The 23904-nt window shown below is 35.9% G+C and overlaps 2 protein-coding genes across 12 annotated transcripts in view; one reads left to right on the top strand and one right to left on the bottom strand.

Moving 5' to 3' along the window:
• arfgef1 (ADP-ribosylation factor guanine nucleotide-exchange factor 1 (brefeldin A-inhibited)) overlaps positions 1-21083 on the top strand; it is an 83642-nt gene extending 62559 nt beyond the window's left edge. For 4 of the 6 annotated variants that reach the window (XM_048174057.1, XM_048174063.1, XM_048174060.1 and 1 more), the window contains 15 exons: positions 1604-1773; positions 2000-2151; positions 4638-4810; positions 6224-6384; positions 6863-6993; positions 9305-9434; positions 9623-9758; positions 9931-10069; positions 11015-11084; positions 11226-11346; positions 11671-11810; positions 12714-12882; positions 13112-13250; positions 17769-17886; positions 19697-21083. In XM_048174057.1, the coding sequence (XP_048030014.1) occupies positions 1604-1773; positions 2000-2151; positions 4638-4810; positions 6224-6384; positions 6863-6993; positions 9305-9434; positions 9623-9758; positions 9931-10069; positions 11015-11084; positions 11226-11346; positions 11671-11810; positions 12714-12882; positions 13112-13250; positions 17769-17886; positions 19697-19876 (2129 nt within the window). In that variant the 3' untranslated portion in view covers positions 19877-21083. The remainder of the gene's footprint in view (positions 1-1603; positions 1774-1999; positions 2152-4637; positions 4811-6223; positions 6385-6862; positions 6994-9304; positions 9435-9622; positions 9759-9930; positions 10070-11014; positions 11085-11225; positions 11347-11670; positions 11811-12713; positions 12883-13111; positions 13251-17768; positions 17887-19696) is intronic. The other 2 variants (XM_048174059.1, XM_048174058.1) reach the window with 2 other exon arrangements.
• A 1086-nt stretch (positions 21084-22169) lies between these two features.
• LOC125257600 (centrosome and spindle pole-associated protein 1) overlaps positions 22170-23904 on the bottom strand; it is a 30247-nt gene continuing 28512 nt past the window's right edge. For 5 of the 6 annotated variants that reach the window (XM_048174078.1, XM_048174080.1, XM_048174075.1 and 2 more), the window contains one exon: positions 22170-22874. In XM_048174078.1, the coding sequence (XP_048030035.1) occupies positions 22666-22874 (209 nt within the window). In that variant the 3' untranslated portion in view covers positions 22170-22665. The remainder of the gene's footprint in view (positions 22875-23904) is intronic. The other variant, XM_048174081.1, reaches the window with a different exon arrangement.

The following is a 23904-nucleotide window of genomic DNA, read 5'->3' as shown; positions in this document are numbered from 1 at the left end:
TTAGATCATTTAAAAATGAAAATTACCCCAAGATTTACTCGCTCTCAAGCCATCCTAGGTGTATATGACTTTCTTCTTTCTGATGAACACAATCTGAGTTATATAAATAAATATCCTGGCACATTCAATCTTTATAGTGGCAGCGAGTACCAATGAGTATGAAGCTGAAGAAAGTGCATCCATCCATCATAAATGTACTCCAGGTGGTTAATAAAGGCCTTCTGAAGTGAAGCGATGCATTTGTGTAAGAAAAATATCCATATTTAACAAGTTATAAAGTAAAATATCTTGCTTCCGCCAGAATGCCTTCCGTATTCAACATGACGTTGCATCAGTTACGCTTTTTCCGTAAGTTGAATATTGAAGGCAGTCTGGCGGAAGCTAGATATTTTACTTTATAACTTGTTAAATATGGATATTTTTCTTAGACAAATGCATCGCTTCACTTCAGAAGGCCTTTATTAACCCCCCGGAGAAGGGTGGAATACGTTCTTTAGCTTCATACTCGTTGGTCCCGTTCACTGCCATTATAAAGCTTGAATGTGTCAGGATATTTATTAATATAACTCTGATTGTGTTCATCAGAAAGAAGAAAGTCAGATACACCTAGGATGGCTTGAGGGTGAGTAAAGCTTGGGGTGAAGTGAACTAATCTTAATTTCTTAAAGGGTTAGTTCACCCAAAAATGAAAATTCTGTCATTTATTACTCACCCTCATGCCATTCCACACCCGTAAGACCTTCGTTCATCTTCAGAACACAAATTAAGATATTTTAGTTGAAATTCGATAGCTCCGTGAGGCCTCCATAGGGAGCAATGGACACTTCCTCTCCATAAAGGTACTAAAAACATATTTAAATCGGTTCATGTGAGTACAGTGGTTCAATATTAATATTATAAAGCGACGAGAATATTTTTGGAGTGCCAAAAAAACAAAATAATGACTTATTTAGTGATGGCCGACTTCATGAAGCATCGGAGCATAAATGAATCAGTGTGTCGAATCATGATTCTGATCGCGTGTCAAACTGCCAACGGCTGAAATCACGTGACTTTGGCTCTCCGAACAGCAGATTCGATACACTGATTCATTATGCTCGAAGCTTCCTGAAGCAGTGTTTTGAAATCGGCCATCACTAAATAAGTCGTTATTTAGGTTTTTTTTGGCGCTCCAAAAATATTCTCATCGCTTTATAATATTAATATTGAACCACTGTACTCACATGAACTGATTTAAATATGTTTTTAGTACCTTTTTGGATCTTGAGAGAGGAAGTGTCCATTGCTCCCTATTGAGGCCTCACGGAGCTATCAGATTTCAACTAAAATATCTTAATTTGTGTTCTGAAGATTAACGAAGGTCTTACGGGTGTGGAACGGCATGAGGGTAAGTAATAAATGACAGAATTTTCATTTTTGGGTAAACTAACCCTTTAAAAAGAAAAAATCGTACTGACCACAAACTTTTGAATGGTAGTGTATATTGCATTCAAACTGTATTTTATCAGTTGTTTCTGGGATTCGAACCCATAACCTTAACGTTGCAAACGTCACATACTTCAGTTCTGAGGAGATTTAAGTGACACCTTGTCGTGTCTTGCAGTGGACTTTGTGCGATGGCTGTGCGCTGTATCGATGGACGAATTGGCCTCCCCTACACACCCTCGAATGTTCAGTCTGCAGAAGATTGTGGAGATATCGTACTACAACATGGGTCGTATCAGGCTGCAGTGGTCCAGGATATGGGAGGTTATAGGGGATCATTTCAATAAGGTGAGTTCAAAGCAGCCACCAAATCAACGCTGGAAGGAAATCGGTCCATGAAGAGTGTGTGTCTCGGTGGCTTTGTACGATATCAGAGAAATCTAATGATGCTTTTAAATTTCACTCTGCCTGCGGGAGGGCATATTTAATAGATTGAAGAAGAGCTGAAAATGAAAACACAGCACTCTCGTTGCTTTAACCTTCTCTGTCTCTTTCACTCTCTGTTTTGGCACAGGTCGGCTGTAATCCCAATGAGGATGTTGCTATTTTCGCTGTGGACTCTTTGAGGCAGCTATCCATGAAATTTTTGGAGAAAGGAGAGTTGGCCAATTTCAGATTCCAGAAGGATTTCCTCAGGCCGTTTGAGCACATAATGAAAAAGAACAGGTGAGCGTTTCAATTTACACTGCAATTAAAGTGAAATGTCTCTGAATAATGCAGGTCAGAGCTTCTTCAGTTATAGAGAGTGTCAGTTGAATAACCAAACAAATTGTGAATTGCATGTTTTGATGTACAACTGTGCAAGTCTTGCCTTAAGATGGGTTAGAGGCGCAAGGCTTGTTTTGAGTGTAGCTGTTTTTTCTCTCAGGCGGATGTACTGCTTCTAAATGTCATCTTCTGAAGGGCTCTGTTCTGGATTCTGGAGACTGGAGTGCCTGCCTCCAAATATTTTTAAATGTTTATCATGTCATGTTCAGTGCCTTGTTTACATGTATAAAATGTTCTCTTTTTAGGGGTTGGTAAGCATAATATGTCATGTAGACATGAACAGAAGGTTTTGACATAGTTTTTCATTCCTTTCTTTAACATTAGTGGTGTATTGAAACATTGAGAATAACTAAAAGGTAAAATACCTACATTTTTCAATCTTTTTTTAATCTTTTCAATCTACACTTTTTAAGTGACTTTTCACTTTTCAAGTAGCTCCATAGTGTAAAAGTCATGGAAAATATTTTTTAAAATAAAATAATGAATAAATAAAATGTGTAAAATAAAAATAAAATGTGAATAAATTTCTATAGTAAAATATAATTTTAGTTACGCTCATGTCTAAAATATTCAGAAGTATTAGAAAATATTTCAAGCATTTAAAATAAAATAGTAGAATAAATAGTAGAATAAAAGTTTTTTATATTCAGTAATAATCAAACTCTTTTATTAGCATTGGCAATTCATTTAGTTAATCAGTTCGTTATGAACAATTTATTAAAAAAAATATTATTTCAGTATTATTTATACATATGCATTTATTAATATTTTAAATTAGTTTTTATTTGTATATTTTCAGTTTTTATTTTAATTTGTTTTAGTAATTTTGATATTTGATTTTTGTCCTTTTTATTAGTTTTATTTTTCTATGTAACTTTATTTTTTATTTCAGTTTTAGTCATTTTAGTACTTCAACTTAAACTAAAATAAGTTAATTTTTTTTAAAAAGTTAATGTTTTTCTTTTAATTTTTATATATTATTTTATTTCAATTAATATTAGTTCAATTTTAGTTTTAATTAAAGGGATAGTTCACCCAAAAATGAAAATTTGATGTTTATCTGCTTACCCCCAGCGCATCCAAGATGTAGGTGACTTTGTTTCTTCAGTAGAACACAAATGATGATTTTTAAGTCCAACCGTTGCCGTCTGTCAGTCAAATAATGCTAGTGGATGGGAACTTCTACTATAAGAGTAAATAAAACTTGCATAGACAAATCAAAATTAAACCCTGCGGCTCGTGACGACACATTGATGTCCTAAGACACGAAACGATCGGTTTGTGCGATAAACCGAACAGTATTTATATCATTTTTTACCTTTTAAACACCACTATGTCCAACTGCGTTCAGCACTCGTTTAGTAAGGTCTGATCGCGCTCTGACAGCAGCAGTGATGCCTCACACTCATTGAATTATAAGCGCGAGACATCACTGCCGCTGTCAGAGCGCGATCAGACCTTACTAAACGAGTGCTGAACGCAGTTGGACATAGTGGTGTTTTAGAGGTAAAAAATGATATAAATACTGTTCGGTTTCTCATAAAAACCAATCCTTTCATGTCTTAGGACGTAAATGTGTCGTCACGAGCCGCAGGGTTTAATTTGGACTTGTCTATGCAAGTTTTATTTACTCTTATAGTAAAAGTTCCCATCCACTCGCATTATTTGACTGACAGACAGCAGCGGTTGCAGTTAAAAGTCATAATTTGTGTTCTACTGAAGAAACAAAGTCACCTACATCTTGGATGCGCTGGGGGTAAGCAGATAAACATCAAATTTTCATTTTTGGGTGAACTGTCCCTTTAACAATAACAACACTGGTTATGAACCATTTATTTAAGTGGATTGCTTTTAGGATTCACTTTATCATCACTCAATATTTGAATCTGAAAAAAAAAAATCTTTACATTTATTTAGTCAAAAAAAAAAATCAAATTCAATTATGTAAAGTATTTCATTTATTTTACTAGATTTATTTAGTGTAAATATATTTTCAAATTTAATGCTTCCACCTTTATTGAATTCCTCATTGTACCAAAGTATTGTAGCAAACTACTTTTTCGAAAAGGTAGCTCGACTGCAGCCAGACTACTTTAAATTATATGCAGTCTTCACTTTCAAAGTAGCTTCTCCATCACTGTGGAAGAAGTGAAGAAGAGAAAGCTATATTAGCTCATATGGACCCTGCAGTACTCATTAGGCTTAGTGAGTGAACACACACACACACACACACACACACACATACACGCACACGACTAAACTCAATGACTGATGGAGATAAATGAACTTGTCTACACACGTTTGCCCCTGCAGAATGAGATGAAAAGAGAGAGTGTGTGCATGTGTTTTCCTGCTTTATTCACATGCTGCTTCTCTATCTACAGATCTCCTACCATTAGAGACATGGTGGTTCGCTGCATAGCCCAGATGGTCAACTCTCAGGCTGGGAATATTAGATCAGGGTGGAAAAACATTTTCTCTGTGTTTCATCTCGCTGCCTCCGATCAGGATGAGAGCATAGTGGAGCTGGCCTTCCAGACAACTGGACACATCGTCAGTAAGTGCCTCCATGGAGATCAAGGATTCTCTGATTTAGGATACAAAATAGGAATGAATAATTAAGAGCATTTTTTTAATACACTGGGGTTCAGTAGTCCGAGACCACAATTATTATTTTTTTAAATTAAACCTGGAAATAAGCAGAAAGTTTTGCCACTTGAAAAGATTGAACAAAAACATTTGGCATAAAAAAACATAATATGGTTATACTAATCAATTACAACATTATTTATGATATAATTTATTATGAAAATGTTTTTATTAAACAAAAAAATGCTAAATAGAAACATTTTTTTTTTTTGTACCAGAAAGTAATTTAGTTTTATATGAATAATTTATATAATGATATATATATAAGTTATTTAGATTTTATATTTATGGTATTTATTATTGATCATTTTCCACACTTATAATTACACAAACTGTTTTTGCTTCTGTAGCTTTAAGTCTTCTAAATGTAAATAATGTGCCATTAGGGTTGCAAAGGGGCGGAAAGTTTCCGGTAAATTTCCGGAAACTTTCCACGGGAACTTAACCTGGGTAATTTTGGAAATATTCCAATTTGGAAATTTATGGGAATTGGAAATTTTGGGAATTTGGTAAATTTTTATTCACCAATGAATCCTGAAAAAAGTATCACAGATTATAAAAAAATATTAAGCAGCACAACTGTTTCCAACAATGATAATTGAGTATCAAATTAGCATATTAGAGTGACTTCTGAAGGATCATGTGACACTGAAGACTGTAATGAGTCAAGAGTAATGATGCTGAAAATTCAGCTTTGATCACAGGAATAAATTATATTTTAACATATATTAAAATATAAAACCATTATTTTAAATTGTAGTTATATTTCACAATATTACTGTTTTTTTTCTGTATTTTTGATCAAATGTGCATGTTATGGACTGGGGGAATGCACAGTGCATGCAGGGGGTGTGGCCTCAATAGCCCTGCAGTAAGTAGTGTGCTGTGTGAATGTGATTGTGGAATGTGCAGGGTAAAAATTTTACTGAAATTGCATTAAATCTGGTTGTTTTAATCAAAATTATGCTGCAAGATATATTTTTTTTCAACTACATTTAAGTGCCCTGTCATAGGCTAACCTGTAATTTTGCAAATTCCTTGTATATTCCCGTTAATTCCCATATATTCCCGTTAATTCCCATGGAAAGTTTCCAGCTTTGAAAATTCCCGGAATTTTGCAACCCTATGTGCCATGCATGTAAAATGAGCAACAAACCCCTGCCAAGCTGCTAAATATACTGAATATTCATTAATATGCAAATGTGGGCGGTCATATGTTAATGTGATCATGTTGTAACGCCATAGCCATGACAATGAGCTTTGGTGGATTGGGAAGGAAGATGTGCATTGTGAACATTTGTCGTCTCTTTTCACCTCACAGCGAATGTATTTGAGAAGCATTTCCCAGCTACCATTGACTCCTTCCAGGATGCTGTCAAATGTCTGTCTGAGTTCGCCTGCAACGCTTCTTTCCCCGACACCAGCATGGAGGCCATCCGTCTCATCCGTCACTGCGCTAAATACGTCTCCGACCGACCTCAGGTCAGTGCTAACGAGTGTGCGCTCCATAATGCCGAATTATGTTCTGACCCCGGGTCAGGCTTTTCACAGACATTCACTAAATGGATTACACTTAAGGAGACCACAAGGCACTTTTAATGAGGAAACTCTCATTACCAGATGCCTTAATGAGCAAAACCTAAGGCCTTTAGTAAGTAGATGGAAAATGTAAACAATCTGTTTTCTGCTTTTCATGTTCATGAAGGGTGATTGTGTTATGAGCTGTGTTTGTGCCTGTTAAGTGCTTTAGTCCTTTGGTGTTTCTAAAGTGAAGATTAGTGAAGGCAGCCCACAAGGAGACCTCCACCTTGCAGAGGGTTGCCAGATTGGGGCAAAAACCTTTTGATCTGTAAATGCAGCTTATATTCGAGCAGCATGTGTGTTCAGGGATGTGCTTGAGTATATGATAGCAAAGCAATTGTGGCTCTGTGAGTAAACGGCTTATGTTTTGTGCCTGTAGGCGTTTAAAGATTGCACCAGTGATGATATGAACGTCGCACCGGAGGACCGTGTTTGGGTGAGAGGCTGGTTCCCCATCCTCTTTGAGCTGTCATGCATCATCAACAGGTGTAAGCTGGATGTGCGGACCAGGTCAGAGCCAGACCCACAATACAGCCAAAAGATTTTTATATCAAATAAATTCTGACTTTTTCTTGCAGTTGCGAGCTTATATCTCGCAATTCTGACTTTTCTCGCAATTGCAAGCTTATATCTCGCAATTCTGACTTTTTTCTCACAATTATGACTTTTCTCGCAATTGCGAGTTTATATCTCGCAATTCTGACTTTTTTTTGCAGTTGCTTATATCTCGCAATTATGACTTTTTTTTCTCACAATTATGACTTTTCTCGCAATTGCGAGTTTATATCTCACAATTCTGACTTTTTTCTCACAATTATGACTTTTCTCGCAATTGCGAGTTTATATCTCGCAATTCTGACTTTTTTTTGCAGTTGCTTATATCTCGCAATTCTGACTTTTTTTCTCACAATTATGACTTTTCTCGCAATTGCGAGTTTATATCTCACAATTATGACTTTTTTCTCACAATTATGACTTTTCTCGCAATTGCGAGTTTATATCTCACAATTCTGACTTTTTTCTCACAATTATGACTTTTCTCGCAATTGCGAGTTTATATCTCGCAATTATGACTTTTTTCTCACAATTATGACTTTTCTCGCAATTGCGAGTTTATATCTCACAATTCTGACTTTTTTCTCACAATTATGACTTTTCTCGCAATTGCGAGTTTATATCTCACAATTCTGACTTTTTTCTCACAATTATGACTTTTCTCGCAATTGCGAGTTTATATCTCGCAATTATGACTTTTTTCTCACAATTATGACTTCTCGCAATTGCGAGTTTATATCTCACAATTCTGACTTTTTTCTCACAATTATGACTTTTCTCGCAATTGCGAGTTTATATCTCACAATTATGACTTTTTTCTCACAATTATGACTTTTCTCGCAATTGCGAGTTTATATCTCACAATTCTGACTTTTTTCTCACAATTATGACTTTTCTCGCAATTGCGAGTTTATATCTCGCAATTCTGACTTTTTTTTGCAGTTGTTTATATCTCGCAATTCTGACTTTTTTTTCTCGCAATTATGACTTTTCTCACAATTGCGAGTTTATATCTCGCAATTATGACTTTTTTGCAATTATGACTTTTTTTCTCGCAATTATGACTTTTCTCACAATTGCGAGTTTATATCTCGCAATTATGACTTTTTTGCAATTATGACTTTTTTCTCTCAATTGCGAGCTTATATCTCACAATTATGACTTTTTTCTCACAATTATGACTTTTCTCACAATTGCGAGTTTATATCTCGCAATTCTGACTTTTTTTCTCACAATTATGACTTTTCTCGCAATTGCGAGTTTATATCTCACAATTATGACTTTTTTCTCACAATTATGACTTTTCTCGCAATTGCGAGTTTATATCTCGCAATTCTGACTTTTTTTTGCAGTTGTTTATATCTCGCAATTCTGACTTTTTTTTCTCGCAATTATGACTTTTCTCACAATTGCGAGTTTATATCTCGCAATTATGACTTTTTTGCAATTATGACTTTTTTTCTCGCAATTATGACTTTTCTCACAATTGCGAGTTTATATCTCGCAATTATGACTTTTTTGCAATTATGACTTTTTTCTCTCAATTGCGAGCTTATATCTCACAATTATGACTTTTTTCTCACAATTATGACTTTTCTCACAATTGCGAGTTTATATCTCGCAATTCTGACTTTTTTTTGCAGTTGCAGTTGTTTATATCTCGCGATTCTGACTTTATTTATACCACAATTCTGACTTTTTTCTCGCAATTACGAGTTTATTCACAATTCTTGCGAGATATATCTCTATAACTTGCAATTTTGTTGTTATAAAATCAGAATTGCGAGGTATAAACTCGCAATTCTGGGAAAAAATCTGAATATATCACAATTCTAACTTTATAACTCACAATTGCGAGTTTACATATTGCAATTCTGACTTTATAACCCACAATTGCAAGTTTATATCTTGTAATTCTGAGAAAAAAAAGTCAGATTTGTGAGATAAAATGCAGCAATTACCTTTTTTATTTTTATTCAGTGGCGGAAACAGGCTTCCATATTAAGCAGCATAATTTTTTTTTTAATATAGATAATAATAAGAATTACAGTCAATATAAAATACAAATACAAATGCAATCTTGATGAGCATAAGAGACTTTCAGAAACATTTAAAAAAAATCTTACAATCCCCACTTTTTGGGGGAATATACCAACATTTTATGTGTAATTTCAATGCCTGTTTTGAAATGTTATTGTTATCACATGTACAGTACAGCATTATCTTTTTTCCCCACCCGACAATATATTTTTGTTTTGTTTGACAGGGGTCTGACAGTGATGTTTGAGGTGATGAAGACGTACGGTCACACCTACGAGAAACACTGGTGGCAGGATTTGTTCCGCATTGTGTTCAGGATCTTTGACAACATGAAGCTTCCTGAGCAACAGACTGAGGCAAGTCAACATCAGCACTGAAATCTGTGCTAGAAGAAAATAAGATCAGCCTTTTAGGAAGTGTCACCAGCAGAGATATTGCTTGAACAGGGACTCTCTCTAGCATTCATATAATCATATGTTACCACTCCAGCATTCATGTCAGGATGGAGAACTGTGGCTAATGTTCCGTTTTGTTCTTCCCACAGAAAGCGGAGTGGATGACCACCACCTGTAATCATGCACTTTATGCTATCTGTGACGTTTTCACGCAGTACTTTGAATCTCTGAGTGATGTTCTGTTAGATGATATCCTCTCTCAGCTCTACTGGTGTGTGCAGCAAGGTCAGTGTACAGTACCAGCAATAGAGACAAGATACAATTGCAGTACATTTACAGAAAACAGTACACTGTGCAAAATACTGAAAACTAGAAGATTCATGTTTTGACAGTTCACTGAAGTTTGTGTAAATTATTACTTCAGGTCATGATTTCACTTGCTCATCTCTCCACACAGATAATGAGCAGTTAGCAAGATCAGGCACTAATTGCCTTGAAAATGTGGTCATCCTCAACGGTGAGAAGTTTAACCCTGAGACCTGGGACAAGACATGCAACTGTATGCTAGATATCTTCAAAACCACCATCCCACACATGTGAGTGTTTCAGATTTTCTTTTGGGTCATTTTACAAAATGATTGCCATTTATAGTATACATATGTAACAAGGAATAACGTTTTTTCTTAAAAGAAATGTATTCTCATTATATACACATCATGTTACCATCATATTTTTACCTTTTTAAAGTAATAAACTAATCCATAACTAATAATAAAAAAACTTTCTCCTAATGGCATCCTTGTTTCAAGAATGTGAACTCTTTCAAGACGAGTTTTATCATTGTTTTACGTTTATCAGTAACCATCATCTTGAAATATCAACCCTGTTACCATGATTTTGTACAGTAATCAACTGATTTTTAAATATTCAATATTTGTACAAATATCTACATTAAATTCTCCTTCTAATAAACATCTTGTTGCTAAATTAACTGTAAAACTGTCAACCCTGTTATTCTGATTTTGTATAGTAAACAACTGATTATTAAACACTTGATATTCGTAGAAATATCTGCATTAAATTCGCTTTCTAATAAACATCTTGTAGCTAAATTTACTGTAAAACAGTCACCCCTGTTACTATGATTTTGTATAGTAAATAATTGATTATTAAACACTTGATATTTGTCGAAATATCTGCAATAAATGTGCAAAAAATGAAACCATAAAACTTTCAGCCCTGTTATCATCAAACCCCGTTCCCTTTTGAAGGCATAATTATATCAAAATATTTTTGAATGTATTATTTTAGCTTGACGTTGCAATCCTGTTACCTTTTTGAAGCATTATTATATAGCAAAATAAATGTAAAATGTATTAATTTAGCTTGAGAGGGCAAAATGCAGTTTATTAGCACTTTAAAACACTATATTTGTCTGACAGAATGTTCAAAATTGCAAAAATGTACTTCATCTTATCAAACCGGAAAAAGCACCAGCTGTATAGCATGACCCTACTAACCCAACTATTTGTTGTTTTCAGGCTGTTGACGTGGAGACCGGCTGGTACAGAGGGAGATCACGTGACTCAGCTGGACTCTGATAAACAGCTGGTATGCAAATAAGATTTCCAGACTGTGCTAAATGTGGAAGTGTTCATGGAGGGCCATCGCATCCAGATGCTCATCTAACAATGTGCTGTACGAGTTCCTTTAATAATATAATATTAATAAGTACTTATCTCATGATTACAGGACTCCATTTCGCAGAAGTCAGTGGATATTCAGACTCGGTCAGATGACCAGCAGTCTGTGAACAGCATGGAGAAGGCTTTGGCTGACAACCGCAGACAGAGTCAGTTCAGTGTTGCTTTAGGCACGTATCATGGTGGCCAACCATTAAGATCATTGTTCCTGATTTCTTTTTTTTGCTTCACATTATTTCCTAACTGAAAGATTTGAAACTCAACAAAGAAATTGTTGGATATCGTTAATTATAAATTTTAGCGCTCATTATACAACAGTATTTGATTGCAGAATGCCACAAATGACCAGAATCAAATAATCCAGAGAATTACTTGAATTACAATTTAATTTAACAGTATTGTTTTTGGCCTGATTTCATAATACACTTAAAACACATTGAAGCATATCAGCTGGTCAGCTGTTCATTATGTGCTTCCATATGTGACCTCCCCAGAAGCCCAGGAACAGAGGCTGTTTGCAGCTCTGCTCATAAAGTGCGTGGTCCAGCTGGAGCTCATTCAGACCATAGACAACATTGTGTTCTTTCCTGCAACCAGTAAGAAGGAGGATGCTGAAAACTTTGCAGCAGCACAGGTACCAGCTTAGGATGAACAAATGTGTCGTCTTTTTTTTTTTTTTATAACTTTTGGCTACTTTTATTGAGGGGAGAGTTTAGAAAGAGAAATGGGAATGTGATCAGAAAATGTCATGAACCAAATTGTGTCATTATTCTTATACTATTATAGTATTTATTAGTCTAGTATAGTATTTATTAAGATTTTGAATTTTTATATTTTTTATATTTTCAGTTTTTTATTTAAGTTTCAGTAATTGTGCTTTTGTCATTTTTTTTAAAATATATTTCTATGCAGCTATCAATTATTAATTTTTTCAGTTTTAGTTTTAGTAATTGTAGTACTTCAACTTATTTCACTTAGTTGCCAAAGCAACATTTCTAATTTACATTTTTTTTTTCATTTAGTTTTTATTCTAATATTTAGATTAAACGAAAACTTTTTTAATAGTTTCAGTTAATATTACTTTTCAGTTAACATTACTTTCAGTTTCTGTAAAATGACTTAATTTTACTATATATATATATAAAAATAGTAAAATTATATATTGCTTATTTGTTGACATTTTGATCTTTTATTTATATTACATCTTTCATAAGAATAAAGGAATTTGGCCTGTGTTTAAAAAGTAAAATGAATTGTTTTTTTTGTTTTGTTTTTAACTTATTTATTATCAAAGTTCTGAGGGAAAAAAAATGTTTAAAAAGAAAAAAAAACAGTTTACTTCTGCTGTGTTAATAATATATTAAAAGTAATTATTAGTAATAAAAGTGTAAAGGTTTGGAAAACCCCTATGCTAGGCCACAACTAGACAAAATGTTTATTTACTTGAGCTTGTTGTATTAACTGATTTTGTGTCTTTTATATGATGTGTATAAACTGAAGTCATTTCTACATTCTAAATGAAGTGTGTTTCCTGCAGAGAGATGCTTTGGATGCTGATGTACATGTGGATACTCAGGACCAGGGAATGTATCGCTACCTGACCTCAGAACAGCTCTTTAAACTGCTCGACTGTCTGCTGGAGTCTCATCGCTTTGCCAAGGCCTTTAACTCCAATAATGAACAGAGAACCGCGCTGTGGAAGGCTGGTCAGTACTACTGATTTCTTTGTTGTTAGAAACTTGAGATGCAGTAAATATATCCATTGTTATGACTTTATTTCTCCACATCTACAAAAGCCGCCACGTCGTATCAAGTCCGTCGTTATCAGATAGAGCCACCTGTGTGGCCTAATGGAAAATCCTTGTCACGTCTGGCTTGATTTCTTCTCCTGTCCCACATTAAAAGAGCTCATTGTGTCTCCATGTGTGTGTTCAGGTTTCAAAGGGAAGTCGAAGCCCAATCTGCTGAAACAGGAGACCAGCAGCCTGGCGTGTGGCCTGCGTATCCTCTTCCGCATGTACACAGACCAGAGCAGGCAGGACGCCTGGGAGGAGGTGCAGAAGAGACTGCTCAAGTAAGACATCACTGTCACTGTTCTCAGGCCCTGTGGCCATGTAAACATTATTCGGCTAATTACATGCTCAAAGCTTCTGCTGTCTTTTGTACATGGTGCAGTTCATATCTTCCCCTGTCCCTGTTTTAGCTTAGAGATGGCTTTTGATATGTTAATAATAGACTGCCACTATATCAGATACAATCTTAAAGACCCTATGAAATCAAAATTTGAGTTTTGTGGGTATTATTATGTTAGAGTTCATGACAGTGTTCATTTTCATCAACTACATTTTTCGTAGACGAAAACGAGACGATAACTAAATTAAAAACCACCTTTGAATGACAAACTATTGATGAAAATCTATTGACATTTTCGTCAACAAATAAAAACTAGATGAAAATGTTAGGGAAGACATCCAGTCAGAATGATGCCCTTCGCTGTAGATTCACACAACGTGCTGATCTACCTGGCAGGACACAAGTTAGCATACACTTGTTGAATGTCTCATAAAACGTTAAAAAATGTAAACATCTGGGAGAAAGAGAAGAGAAGATCTGAACAAAAGAGACAACACAAAAGAGAGCTCTATTCTGTACGGTTTTCTGTGCACAAACCCGAAGTGCGCTGCCTCTCAGACAGCGTACGAGTACTGAATTGAGCTCTCTTTCGTGCCTTTTTGAGCCTGAACAGACAAATACACATCAAAATGTCAGTTTTGGAAACTGTTCATGTTGACGTAGTCAGTTATGTCCTAAGAAAATGTAAACAGGTATGAGAATATCGGTTGCCCATCAGTGTATTGGATCCCAGCATTTAGTCTTAAAGTGACAGCAGCCTAATAAACCTGCTGCCATCTGTGCCCTTAATATTAATCAAACAACAAAAGACAGAGAAAATCACTCACTAATATCTTTAAAAAGGGTTAATAGTAGGGGTGTGACGAGACAGGTATCTCACGAGACGAGACGAGACTCGAGATTAAGTTCACGAGACGAGAAGATTTTTACACACTATTTTTAAGAAATCCTCAATGGCGAAATACATGACTAGAAAAAATATTCTGCAGATGTCTTTAAATTTTTTTTAACTAATCATCTTGTAATGAATGTCATTTTAGTTCTACTTTCTGAGTATGAATTATCATATGCAGTAAAAGACAACAATACTCAAGTACTATAAAAGGTTTTGCCACTAACTCAACTGACTGACTTCTCTTCTGTATGATTTCAGTCTCTTCAGACCTTACTGTACATGATTTATGAGCTTCTACAACTTTTGACCTCCTAACTGAACTCCTCTCCACAAACTGATCATAGAAATAAAAGCAGTATAAATAAAAATGGTAACACTTTACAATAAGGTCTCATTTATTAACATTAACATATTAACCAACATCAACTAACAATGAGCAATATATGTGCTACAGTATTTATTAATCTTTATGTTAGTTAATAAAATAGTCATTCATTGTTAGTTCATGATAGTTCACAGTGCATTAACTAATGTTAACAAATGAAACCTTATTGTTTGTGCTTAATAAGATTAAGAGAAAACTGTTACTCATTTTTATGGTAACACTTTACAATAAGTGCAGCCATAATCGCACTCTCTCAATATTCATAAAGTGCAAATAAGACCAAATTTTTCTTTGATACAGAGCTAAGAGATGGTTACAACTACACTGCCCAGCCTAATAGCTTTCATAGCTTTCATATTGAGAGATATCTGTATTCATCAGGGAGCCGCTTTCAAAATGCAAGGTATTGAAATCGCGTTTTAAATGCGCGCTCGTGTTTACTTTCACTTTCACGATCGCGCGTTTATATGTAAATATGGAGCGGCGGCAACCGTTATCCAACTGGATTATTTATTTATTTATTTTTTAAATACAAAGCAAAAAGCAAAACGACAGTGGAGGCGTAATGTAAACAAAGCGGTGGCATATTCTTTCCTAATCATCCTAACACTCTGTCATGGCAACATCACAAGACTACTTTTCGCCTCGACGAGAAATCTCATCACATATTAGTCTCGCGAGATCTCGTGACACGAGATCTCGTCACACCCCTAGTTAATAGCTTTAATAAGGGTTAATTATATTTAATTTATTCAAATGTCTGCTTGAAAGAATAATGTTGTATGCATGAATGCAGATATCATTTATTGAAAAGAAGACCATGTGTTGTTCTTTAGGAGAAGTGCAGCTTTTACTTCCATTATTCTGAGTGAAACAAGATATTCAACAAGGAACAAGACACTGTTCCAGTTAGTGTTTGGTACCAAGTCGGTACTGAAATTTTAAAAATGTGGTGATACCGGTATTTCCGTCTAGCATTTTAATGGATTCTTAAATACCTCTGATTGGCCATTGTGTTCACGCGCTCAACAGATATGTCTGTGATTGGCTACAATCACAGACATATATGTTGAGCGCGTGAACACAATGGCCAATCAGAAATATATATGTTGAGCATGTGAACACAATGGCCAATCAGAAACATATGTTGAATGCGTGAACACAATGGCCAATCAGAAACATATATGTTGAGCGTGTGAACACAATGGCCAATCAGAAACATATATTGAATGCGTGAACACAATGGCCAATCAGAAACATATATGTTGAATGTGTGAACACAATGGCCGATCAGAAACATATATGTTGAGCGTGTGAACACAATGGCCAATCAGAAACATATATGTTGAGCGTGTGAACACAGTGGCCAATCAGAAACATATATGTTGAGCGCGTGAACACAATGGCCAATCAGAAACATATATGTTGAGCACGTGAACACAATGGCCAATCAGAAACATATATGTTGAATGTGTAAACACAATGGCCAATCAGAAACATATATGTTGAATGCGTGAACACAATGGCCAATCAGAAACATATATGTTGAACGCGTGAACACAATGGCCGATCAGAAACATATATGTTGAGCGCGTGAACACAATGGCCGATAGGGCTGCACGATATATCGCATGAGATTGTCACGCGCATTTCGTCAGTAAAGCCGGTTCCCTGATTACCGCTAAATCGCCATCACCTGTTTTCAAATGGAGCGGAATTTAATAGACAGAGCTGTAGATCACTGAAAAGCCACGCAATATCACGTTCATTATCGAAGGCGATTCATATGCGATATGAACGCGATATTGCGTGGCTTTTCAGTGATCTACGGCTCTGTCTATTAAATGCCGCACCATTTGAAAGCAGGTGATGGCGATTTAGCGGTAATCAGGGAACCGGCTTTACTGACGAAATGCGCGTGACAATCTCATGCGATATATCGTGCAGCCCTAATGGCCGATCAGAAACATATATGTTGAGCGTGTGAACACAATGGCCAATCAGAAACATAAATGTTGAGCGCGTGAACACAATGGCCAATCAGAAACATATATGTTGAGAACGTGAACACAATGGCCAATCAGAAACATATATGTTGAATGTGTGAACACAGTGGCCAATCAGAAACATACATGTTTGAATGTGTGAACACAATGGCCAATCAGAAACATATATGTTGAGCGCGTGAACACAATGGCCAATCAGAAACATATATGTTGAATGCGTGAACACAATGGCCAATCAGAGGTGTTTACGAATCCATTCAACAGCGCTCAAAATGCTAGAGGGAAATGCTGGTATCACATTTTTAAAATTTCAGCACTGGCTTGGTACCAAAGTCGGTACTCTTGACAACACTAATTCCAATACAACTAGGATTCTCTTAAAGATAATATCCAATGGGATCCTACTGGATAAACTGAAATTCCTACTGGATGTCTTGATGATATGATCCAGAGATTGTCCTGGATGAACCCAGAATCTAAAAACACTTGGAGTTCAGAAGGGCAGTGCAATAAAAGCCACGTTGGTTCTTCATTCTAATTTGTTCATTTTAATGATGGACAAAGGTCGTTCTGCCCTATATTTCCTGAAGTGAGAGTGTGGGATTGCTTTATTGAATTGGGATTGGTTCTCTGGCTTGAATCCAACAGAGAAAGACTGTTTCATGCATCATTAGGGCATTGTTTTGTTAGATTAGTTGGGTAAGAAACATTAGTGGTAGCTAATTAAGTTTTAAAGCAAGAAATGCACTTTACCGAGCACCAATTTGACTCTATCCCAGAGTGTCAGACCTGTGTGCTCCCATTTAGCATGACTCTCTCTCAGACTACACTGCTAATAGGGTGCAGTCATGAGAAAGAGGACAGGTCAGACTCTGACTTCCTTGTCCGGAGGAAGACACTAATCATTTGCGGTGTTCACCAAGCCTAGTGGCCCTGTGAGAGAGTGTAAAGACACGCTGAACCAGGCCAAAGGGGATTTAGGTGAGATTAGGTCATGATGATAGAAGGGAGCTGCAGGGCAGATGGGGGTTATATAAGACAATGAAGGGGAGGAGCCTATCAGAGGTCATTCCAAAGGTCATCAAGCCTATATTCAGGATCTTTTTGGTATATGTGGAATATTTATTTATAAAACTTGTGTGCTTAAACGCAGTCTCTCTTTCTGTCTGTCAGCGTGTGCAGTGACGCTGTGGCTTACTTCCTGACGCTGACGTCTGAGAGCCACCGTGAGGCCTGGACCAACCTACTGCTGCTCTTCCTTACCAAAGTGCTCAAGATCAGTGATGACAGGGTGAGTGTCTGATTCACTGCAGATAGATTTGTGAGCTTGCACAGAATACTTTAGTCCAGCATTTCCCAACTGGGGATTTACAATCCTCTAGTGGTGCATGACGGAACTGCAGTGCATGGTATTTAAAATGATATTGTATATATTTCACCTGTGGTGAAAATCAAGCTTTTAATGTTGTTTATATGTCTATGTGGTGTTTTTAATATGCTTTAAGACAAACCATGTGCAAATTCATAAGTCAACACCATTGCTGAGTATTTTCTCCTTAAAACTGTATTGAACCAAAGACAGTCTCAAATATGGTTTGAAATGATGTTTCTGACATCACAAACAACCTTGTAACCAATCATGTCAACATGTGATCGTCAACAAGTGGATCTCTGAGCTGGTGTGAGTGGAGGTGGGGCTAATTTGCATATTCATAGATCTGAGTATATTAAATTGGCAAGGGTGTAGAGTTACATTCAAGCTATTTTAAAGCATGAATTTTTTTTTTTCCAAGTAAAAAACGTTTAAATATGGCATTTTGATGATCAAAGATGAGTTTTGAGGGATACATTTATTGACTACAGGGGGACTTTAAAACAAATTCAATATTTTAACACAAATAATTCCAGTCCTATTTTCTGATTGGTCAATACAGCATTCATGTACTTGTAAATGTACTTAGTAGCATTTAAGTGAAAAAATTGATTATATAAAGTTTTGGTTTCACTTTTTTTAGTGACGTTGTTATTGTGTAGTTACACAAATAAGTAATGAGTAATATTTATTAACTACATGTTTTTACTATTGGGTTCAGGTCAAAGTTAGGATTTGGTTTAGGGTTAGCTTTTTGTAATTATTTTGTAATTACACTCTTATTACTATAGTAAGTACATGTAACGTATACCTGTCTCCTTAAAATTAAGTGTTAATTTTAATTAAGTGTTGTGATTTTTTTATATATATATATATATATATATATATATATATATATAGATTATATATGTGTGTGTGTGTTTAAATGTAATTATGTAGTAAATTGTTTTAAAACACTTTAGAATTGTAGATTTAATAATTTTGTTTATAATTATTAATTTAAATACTTTGTTATATATACAATATATATTATATACAATACCATTCAAAAGATTTTTTTAAAGAAATTAATACTTTTATTCAACATTAAATTGATCAAACATGACAGTAAAGACTTTTTATGATGTTACAAAAAAAAAATATTTTAAATAAATGCTGTTCTTTTGAACTTTCTATTTATCAAAAAATCCTGGAAAAACATATAAACAAATATATTAAGCAGCACAACTGTTTTCAACAATGATAATAATAAGAAAGCAGCTTGAGTAGCAAATCAGCATATTAGAATGATTTCTGAAGGATCATGTGACACAAGACTGGAGTAACGTTATTTTAAATAGTAATATTGTGAAATATTATTACAGTTTTTACTGTATTTTTGCTGAAATAAATGCAGCTTTGGCAAGCATAAGAGAGTTCTTACAAAAACTTACCAACCCTATACTTTGGTAGTGTAAATATACTTATTTACTGAATGTAATATGGTAGGCCATATCACAGGAGCTGGATTTGATTAACAGAAAGAGATTAAATGCTAAAACTAATTCATTTTTAATCTTGCTCAATTAGAGTACTAATGTATCACAGTGACACACACAGAGACAATACCACAGGTTTGCGTTGATATAATCAATTATAAGAGAACGCCTGGTGCTAAGCATCAACACAGGTCTAATATGATTACACCAAGAAAAAGTAATGTAATTAAAATATTTGTGTTCTCTTGCAGTTCAAGGCCCACGCTTCCCGATACTACCCTCTGCTTTGTGAGATCATGCAGTTTGACCTGATCCCGGAGCTGAGGGCCGTCCTGCGCAAGTTCTTCCTGCGCATCGGATTGGTGTTCCAGATCACCCAGAGTTTGGAACCAGATCAGCCTCCGGGCGTCCAAACTCCCAACGACGCCTAGAAGCAGCAGCAGCAGCAGCAGCAGCAGCAGTGCCTGTCCCTGAACGCCACAGACGTCTCCTCTTTTCATCTGCTGTCTGAAACACTGCAGGACGTGATCATCTGATCTCCTGCAACCAATGAGGAACGAGGAGATACAGAAAAGATGGACTACGTCACATATGATGGTACTAAAATCAACCCCCCGCCTGCCCTTTCAGGATCTGCTTTGGACAAACAGCCAGTCCCAGACCAGGAACAGTCTCCCACCCACCGGACTAATGACCAGGCCTTGTACAATAGGATCAAATTATCTAGAACATCATGAAGATGCTGAATATCGCTACTACTATACAAATTGCTTGACCTTTGAGATCTTCAAAAGGTCCAGATATATTTCAAAACAGTGTCTTGGCATTATATTAAAAGCTGTTTGAAGAATGACAGAAGGGTTGCATATCAAGCAATGTAATGTGATGTTTCTCAAGTGATTCAGATTTTTTTTTTTTATTTTGTTGCATTTGCACCGCTAATGGCTAACATTAGCATAATTCCGAAGAAACTAGTTGTACAGAATTCCAGCTTTGTAATATAATCTCACAACACTAGATTTTGTTTTCTGTTTGTTTGTTTGTTTGTTTCTCGGAAATTTGCTGCACTTGTTTTCTTGATCAAAATGCACTGGAGATTTTTACTTTTGTGATAAATTATTGAACTATGCCATCTTTCCCTCCATAACTGTTCAGCTAGAGATTTCTAATACGATATAAACTGATTAGTTCGATTTACTCCATTTTATATATGCTGACACTTTTTTAATTAAACACAGAGGGCAACTGAGATCCTTCAAAAGGAAAAAACTGGAACTTGAAAATTGAGGGTGACTTACATGTGAGCTGCATCTGAATCACTGGTTTGTATCCCTATTTGAAGTTTGGCTTCACTCTACGTGTACAAATTTTTAAAAAAAGTTAATATATTTAAAATCTTCTCTTCGGTTTTGGGGGTGGGATGTATTGTATAGAAATTAATGATAGCTGCGCTTTAAAACTGTTGGTGGGATAAGGATCTGAAGCATTCCTGACTAGTGAGGGTAAACTGTAATGGTACAGCCCTGTAAAGTTTTCTATATGGAATAAAATGATCTGTACAACTCTATATGACACTGGTCATCATCATCACACACATTCTAATCAGGTCATAGGTCAATAAAGATTTGGAACTTGGTACATTTGCCCTGATGAATTTTGAATCATTTTAGAGCAGGGTTTTGCAAACTTCACAGACCCACCAGGGACTACCTATATAAAAAGCCAGAGATTCTCATACAATTTAAAATCTTTTTCATGAACATTTATTATCTGATATAAGCATTTATGTGACCTGCTCCATCATTTTGACTCAGAACCACATTTTGAGTTTTATGGTCTCAGGTTTTTTAAAATATACACTATAAATCAAAAATTTGGTCACAGTAAGTACAAACCTGGTACAAACAAAGTCATTTCGCTCGGCGGCCATCTTTGAAACGCCTCTCGGGCATTCAAATTCAGCTCCTATCTCTTTGAATGGGAAAACATCAAATTCTCCACAGCTGTTTGCCAAGCTTTCGATTATATTTCATATTTAAAATCACCTATGAAATCTGACAACAACTGCCTCAGAAATTTTGTTTCTAAACGTTCGAATCATGATTAAACGGTATTTTTAAGGCTGGATCAAGCTAATGCGCATGTGCAGTCCTAAATGCGCGTCTCGTGTCATTTCGGAGGCGCGCGTCTGCCGCTGCAGTGACGCGATGACTTTACCAATCGGTGATTGGCTATTATTTAGAAGGCGGGTTGCACTTTCTCCATTTTAGAATGAGTTCTGAAGGATCATGATGTGACACTGGAGCAGACTGAAGTATGACTACTGAAAATACTTTGCCGTCACAGGAGTAAATTACATTTTAAAATATATTAAAATAGACATGAACATCTTGGATAACATGGCGGTGAGTAAATTATCAGGAAAATTTTATTTGAAAGTAGACTTATTCTTTAAATACATTGTGGTATTCCGCCATGTTTCTCACTGATACGCCCCCAACTCGTAAATATCGGAAATCCCGAGCTTCCCGACTTTGTGGTGGTGTTCATGTGCGTTCAACTCGTAAATACAATCTTTCCGACGTATATATTACGCCATAAGAGAAGACAAGACGATCACAACTTCTTTTCATGACTGCTTTAAGACATCTGGTTGAAAACCCTAGTTTAACCCTGGGCACAGATGTGACTTGAAATAAGTAGCCTACATTACAGAGTACAAAGTGTTTAAAAATTCTTAAAATATTTTATTTATTAAAAGTCTATAGACTCAATTACATTACCTTACTTCTTAAGTTATACTGTATGCTTATGCTTGCATAAGCTCATATTCCTACTTACAATTCATCATCTGTAAAACAACCATTAAAAATGAAAAAATAAAATAACAACATTAGAAGTACAGATCTCTCACCTGACAAACAAACAGAATTAATGCTGTTTACACATTCATACACTGTAACAGTATGAAGAAAAGTTAATTTCTCCCAGACTGCACTCTCTGACTGGAGGGAACAAACAGACTCTTAATGCTACAGGAAGTGTTCCAGAACTTCCTAAGTGTGATATTTAATTTCACAACAGTTTAGTCTTAAAGAAACTGGACTGATAAATTGTTAACGTTCATCTTTGGCATCACGTATACAAGTTTATATAAACTTGTTCCTTTTAAAATAGCTGTACAAAGTTGCGAAACTGGCATTAGAATTCAGAATGAGATTTAACCATGGTAAGTGGACGGCCCTTCCCAATCCTGGCCAGCAGCATGGTTTCGGTTGGATGGTCTGCGACCGCCCATGAATCTCTTCAGAGTATCTGAGGAACTAGGACGTAACCAGGGGTCTGTAGCAATGGTGTCAATGGAAACACGCCGGTTGGTTGAAGGAGTCTGTGACCACAGCTCCTCCCCTTCCTCAGCTGACACTTCCCCTAGACAGCACAAAAGATACACATCTCAATGGTTCTGACAAACTAGTTTGCGTTCAAGCAGTAACGGTTTATGAAAAGAGTAGCTAGAACAAGATATAACAACATGCTACATTTCTGGTCTTTGTTTAGTTAGGATTCTAGATTACCCACCCTTAAATGGATAGTTCACCCAGAAATGAAATTTCTGTTATTAATTACTCACCTTCATGTTGTTGCAAACCCGAAAGACCTTAGTTTATCTTCAGAACACAAATTAAGATATTTGATAAAATCCGAGAGCTTCTGACCTCCCTATAGGCAGCAACGTCATAACCAATTTCAAGGCCCAGAAAGGAAAGTAAAGACATCGTTAAAATAGTCCATATTACTACAGTGGTTCAACCTTAATGTTATGAAGCGCCGTAAATACTTTTTGTGCGCAAAAACAAAACAAAAATAATGACTTTAAACATTCGACAATTTCTTCTCTTCCCTGTCAGTATCCTACACTGTTCACTTTGTAAACACAGTGCAGCGCTTCCGGGTTCTACGTCAGAACATCGACTCATTATTGGCCAGCTCCTGCGTCAAAAGGAGTGCGTCAACTGTTGGTGAACGTGAGCAGCGTCAGCCAATACTGAGCCGGTGCTCTGACATAGAACCCGGGAGCGCTGCACTGTGTTGACTACGTAAACAGCATAGGAGATGGGACTATTTTAATGATGTCTTCAGTACCTTTCTGGGCCTTGAAATTGGTTATGACTGATGTCTATAGGGAGGACAGAAAGCTCTCAGATTTCATCAAAAATATCTTAATTTGTGTTCCGAAGACAAACAAAGGTCTTACAGGTTTGGAACCACATGAGGGTGAGTACTTACTGACAGAAATTTCATTTTTGGGTGAACTACCCCTTTAAATGTCGAACGGCAAACTGTGGTTGGTCGCATTAAGCCCAAAGTACTGCTGCTCGGGTTTTTCAATCCTCTTTTTATCCCAATCAAAGAATAGAAAAAAGAACTTTGTCTTGAGCACCAAAATAAGCTGCAATGT

This window comes from Megalobrama amblycephala, linkage group LG22 (assembly GCF_018812025.1).
Source record: "Megalobrama amblycephala isolate DHTTF-2021 linkage group LG22, ASM1881202v1, whole genome shotgun sequence".
NCBI lineage: Eukaryota > Metazoa > Chordata > Actinopteri > Cypriniformes > Xenocyprididae > Megalobrama > Megalobrama amblycephala.
Note: the sequence above shows the minus strand (reverse complement) of the source record. Positions and strands in the feature narration are given on the sequence as shown.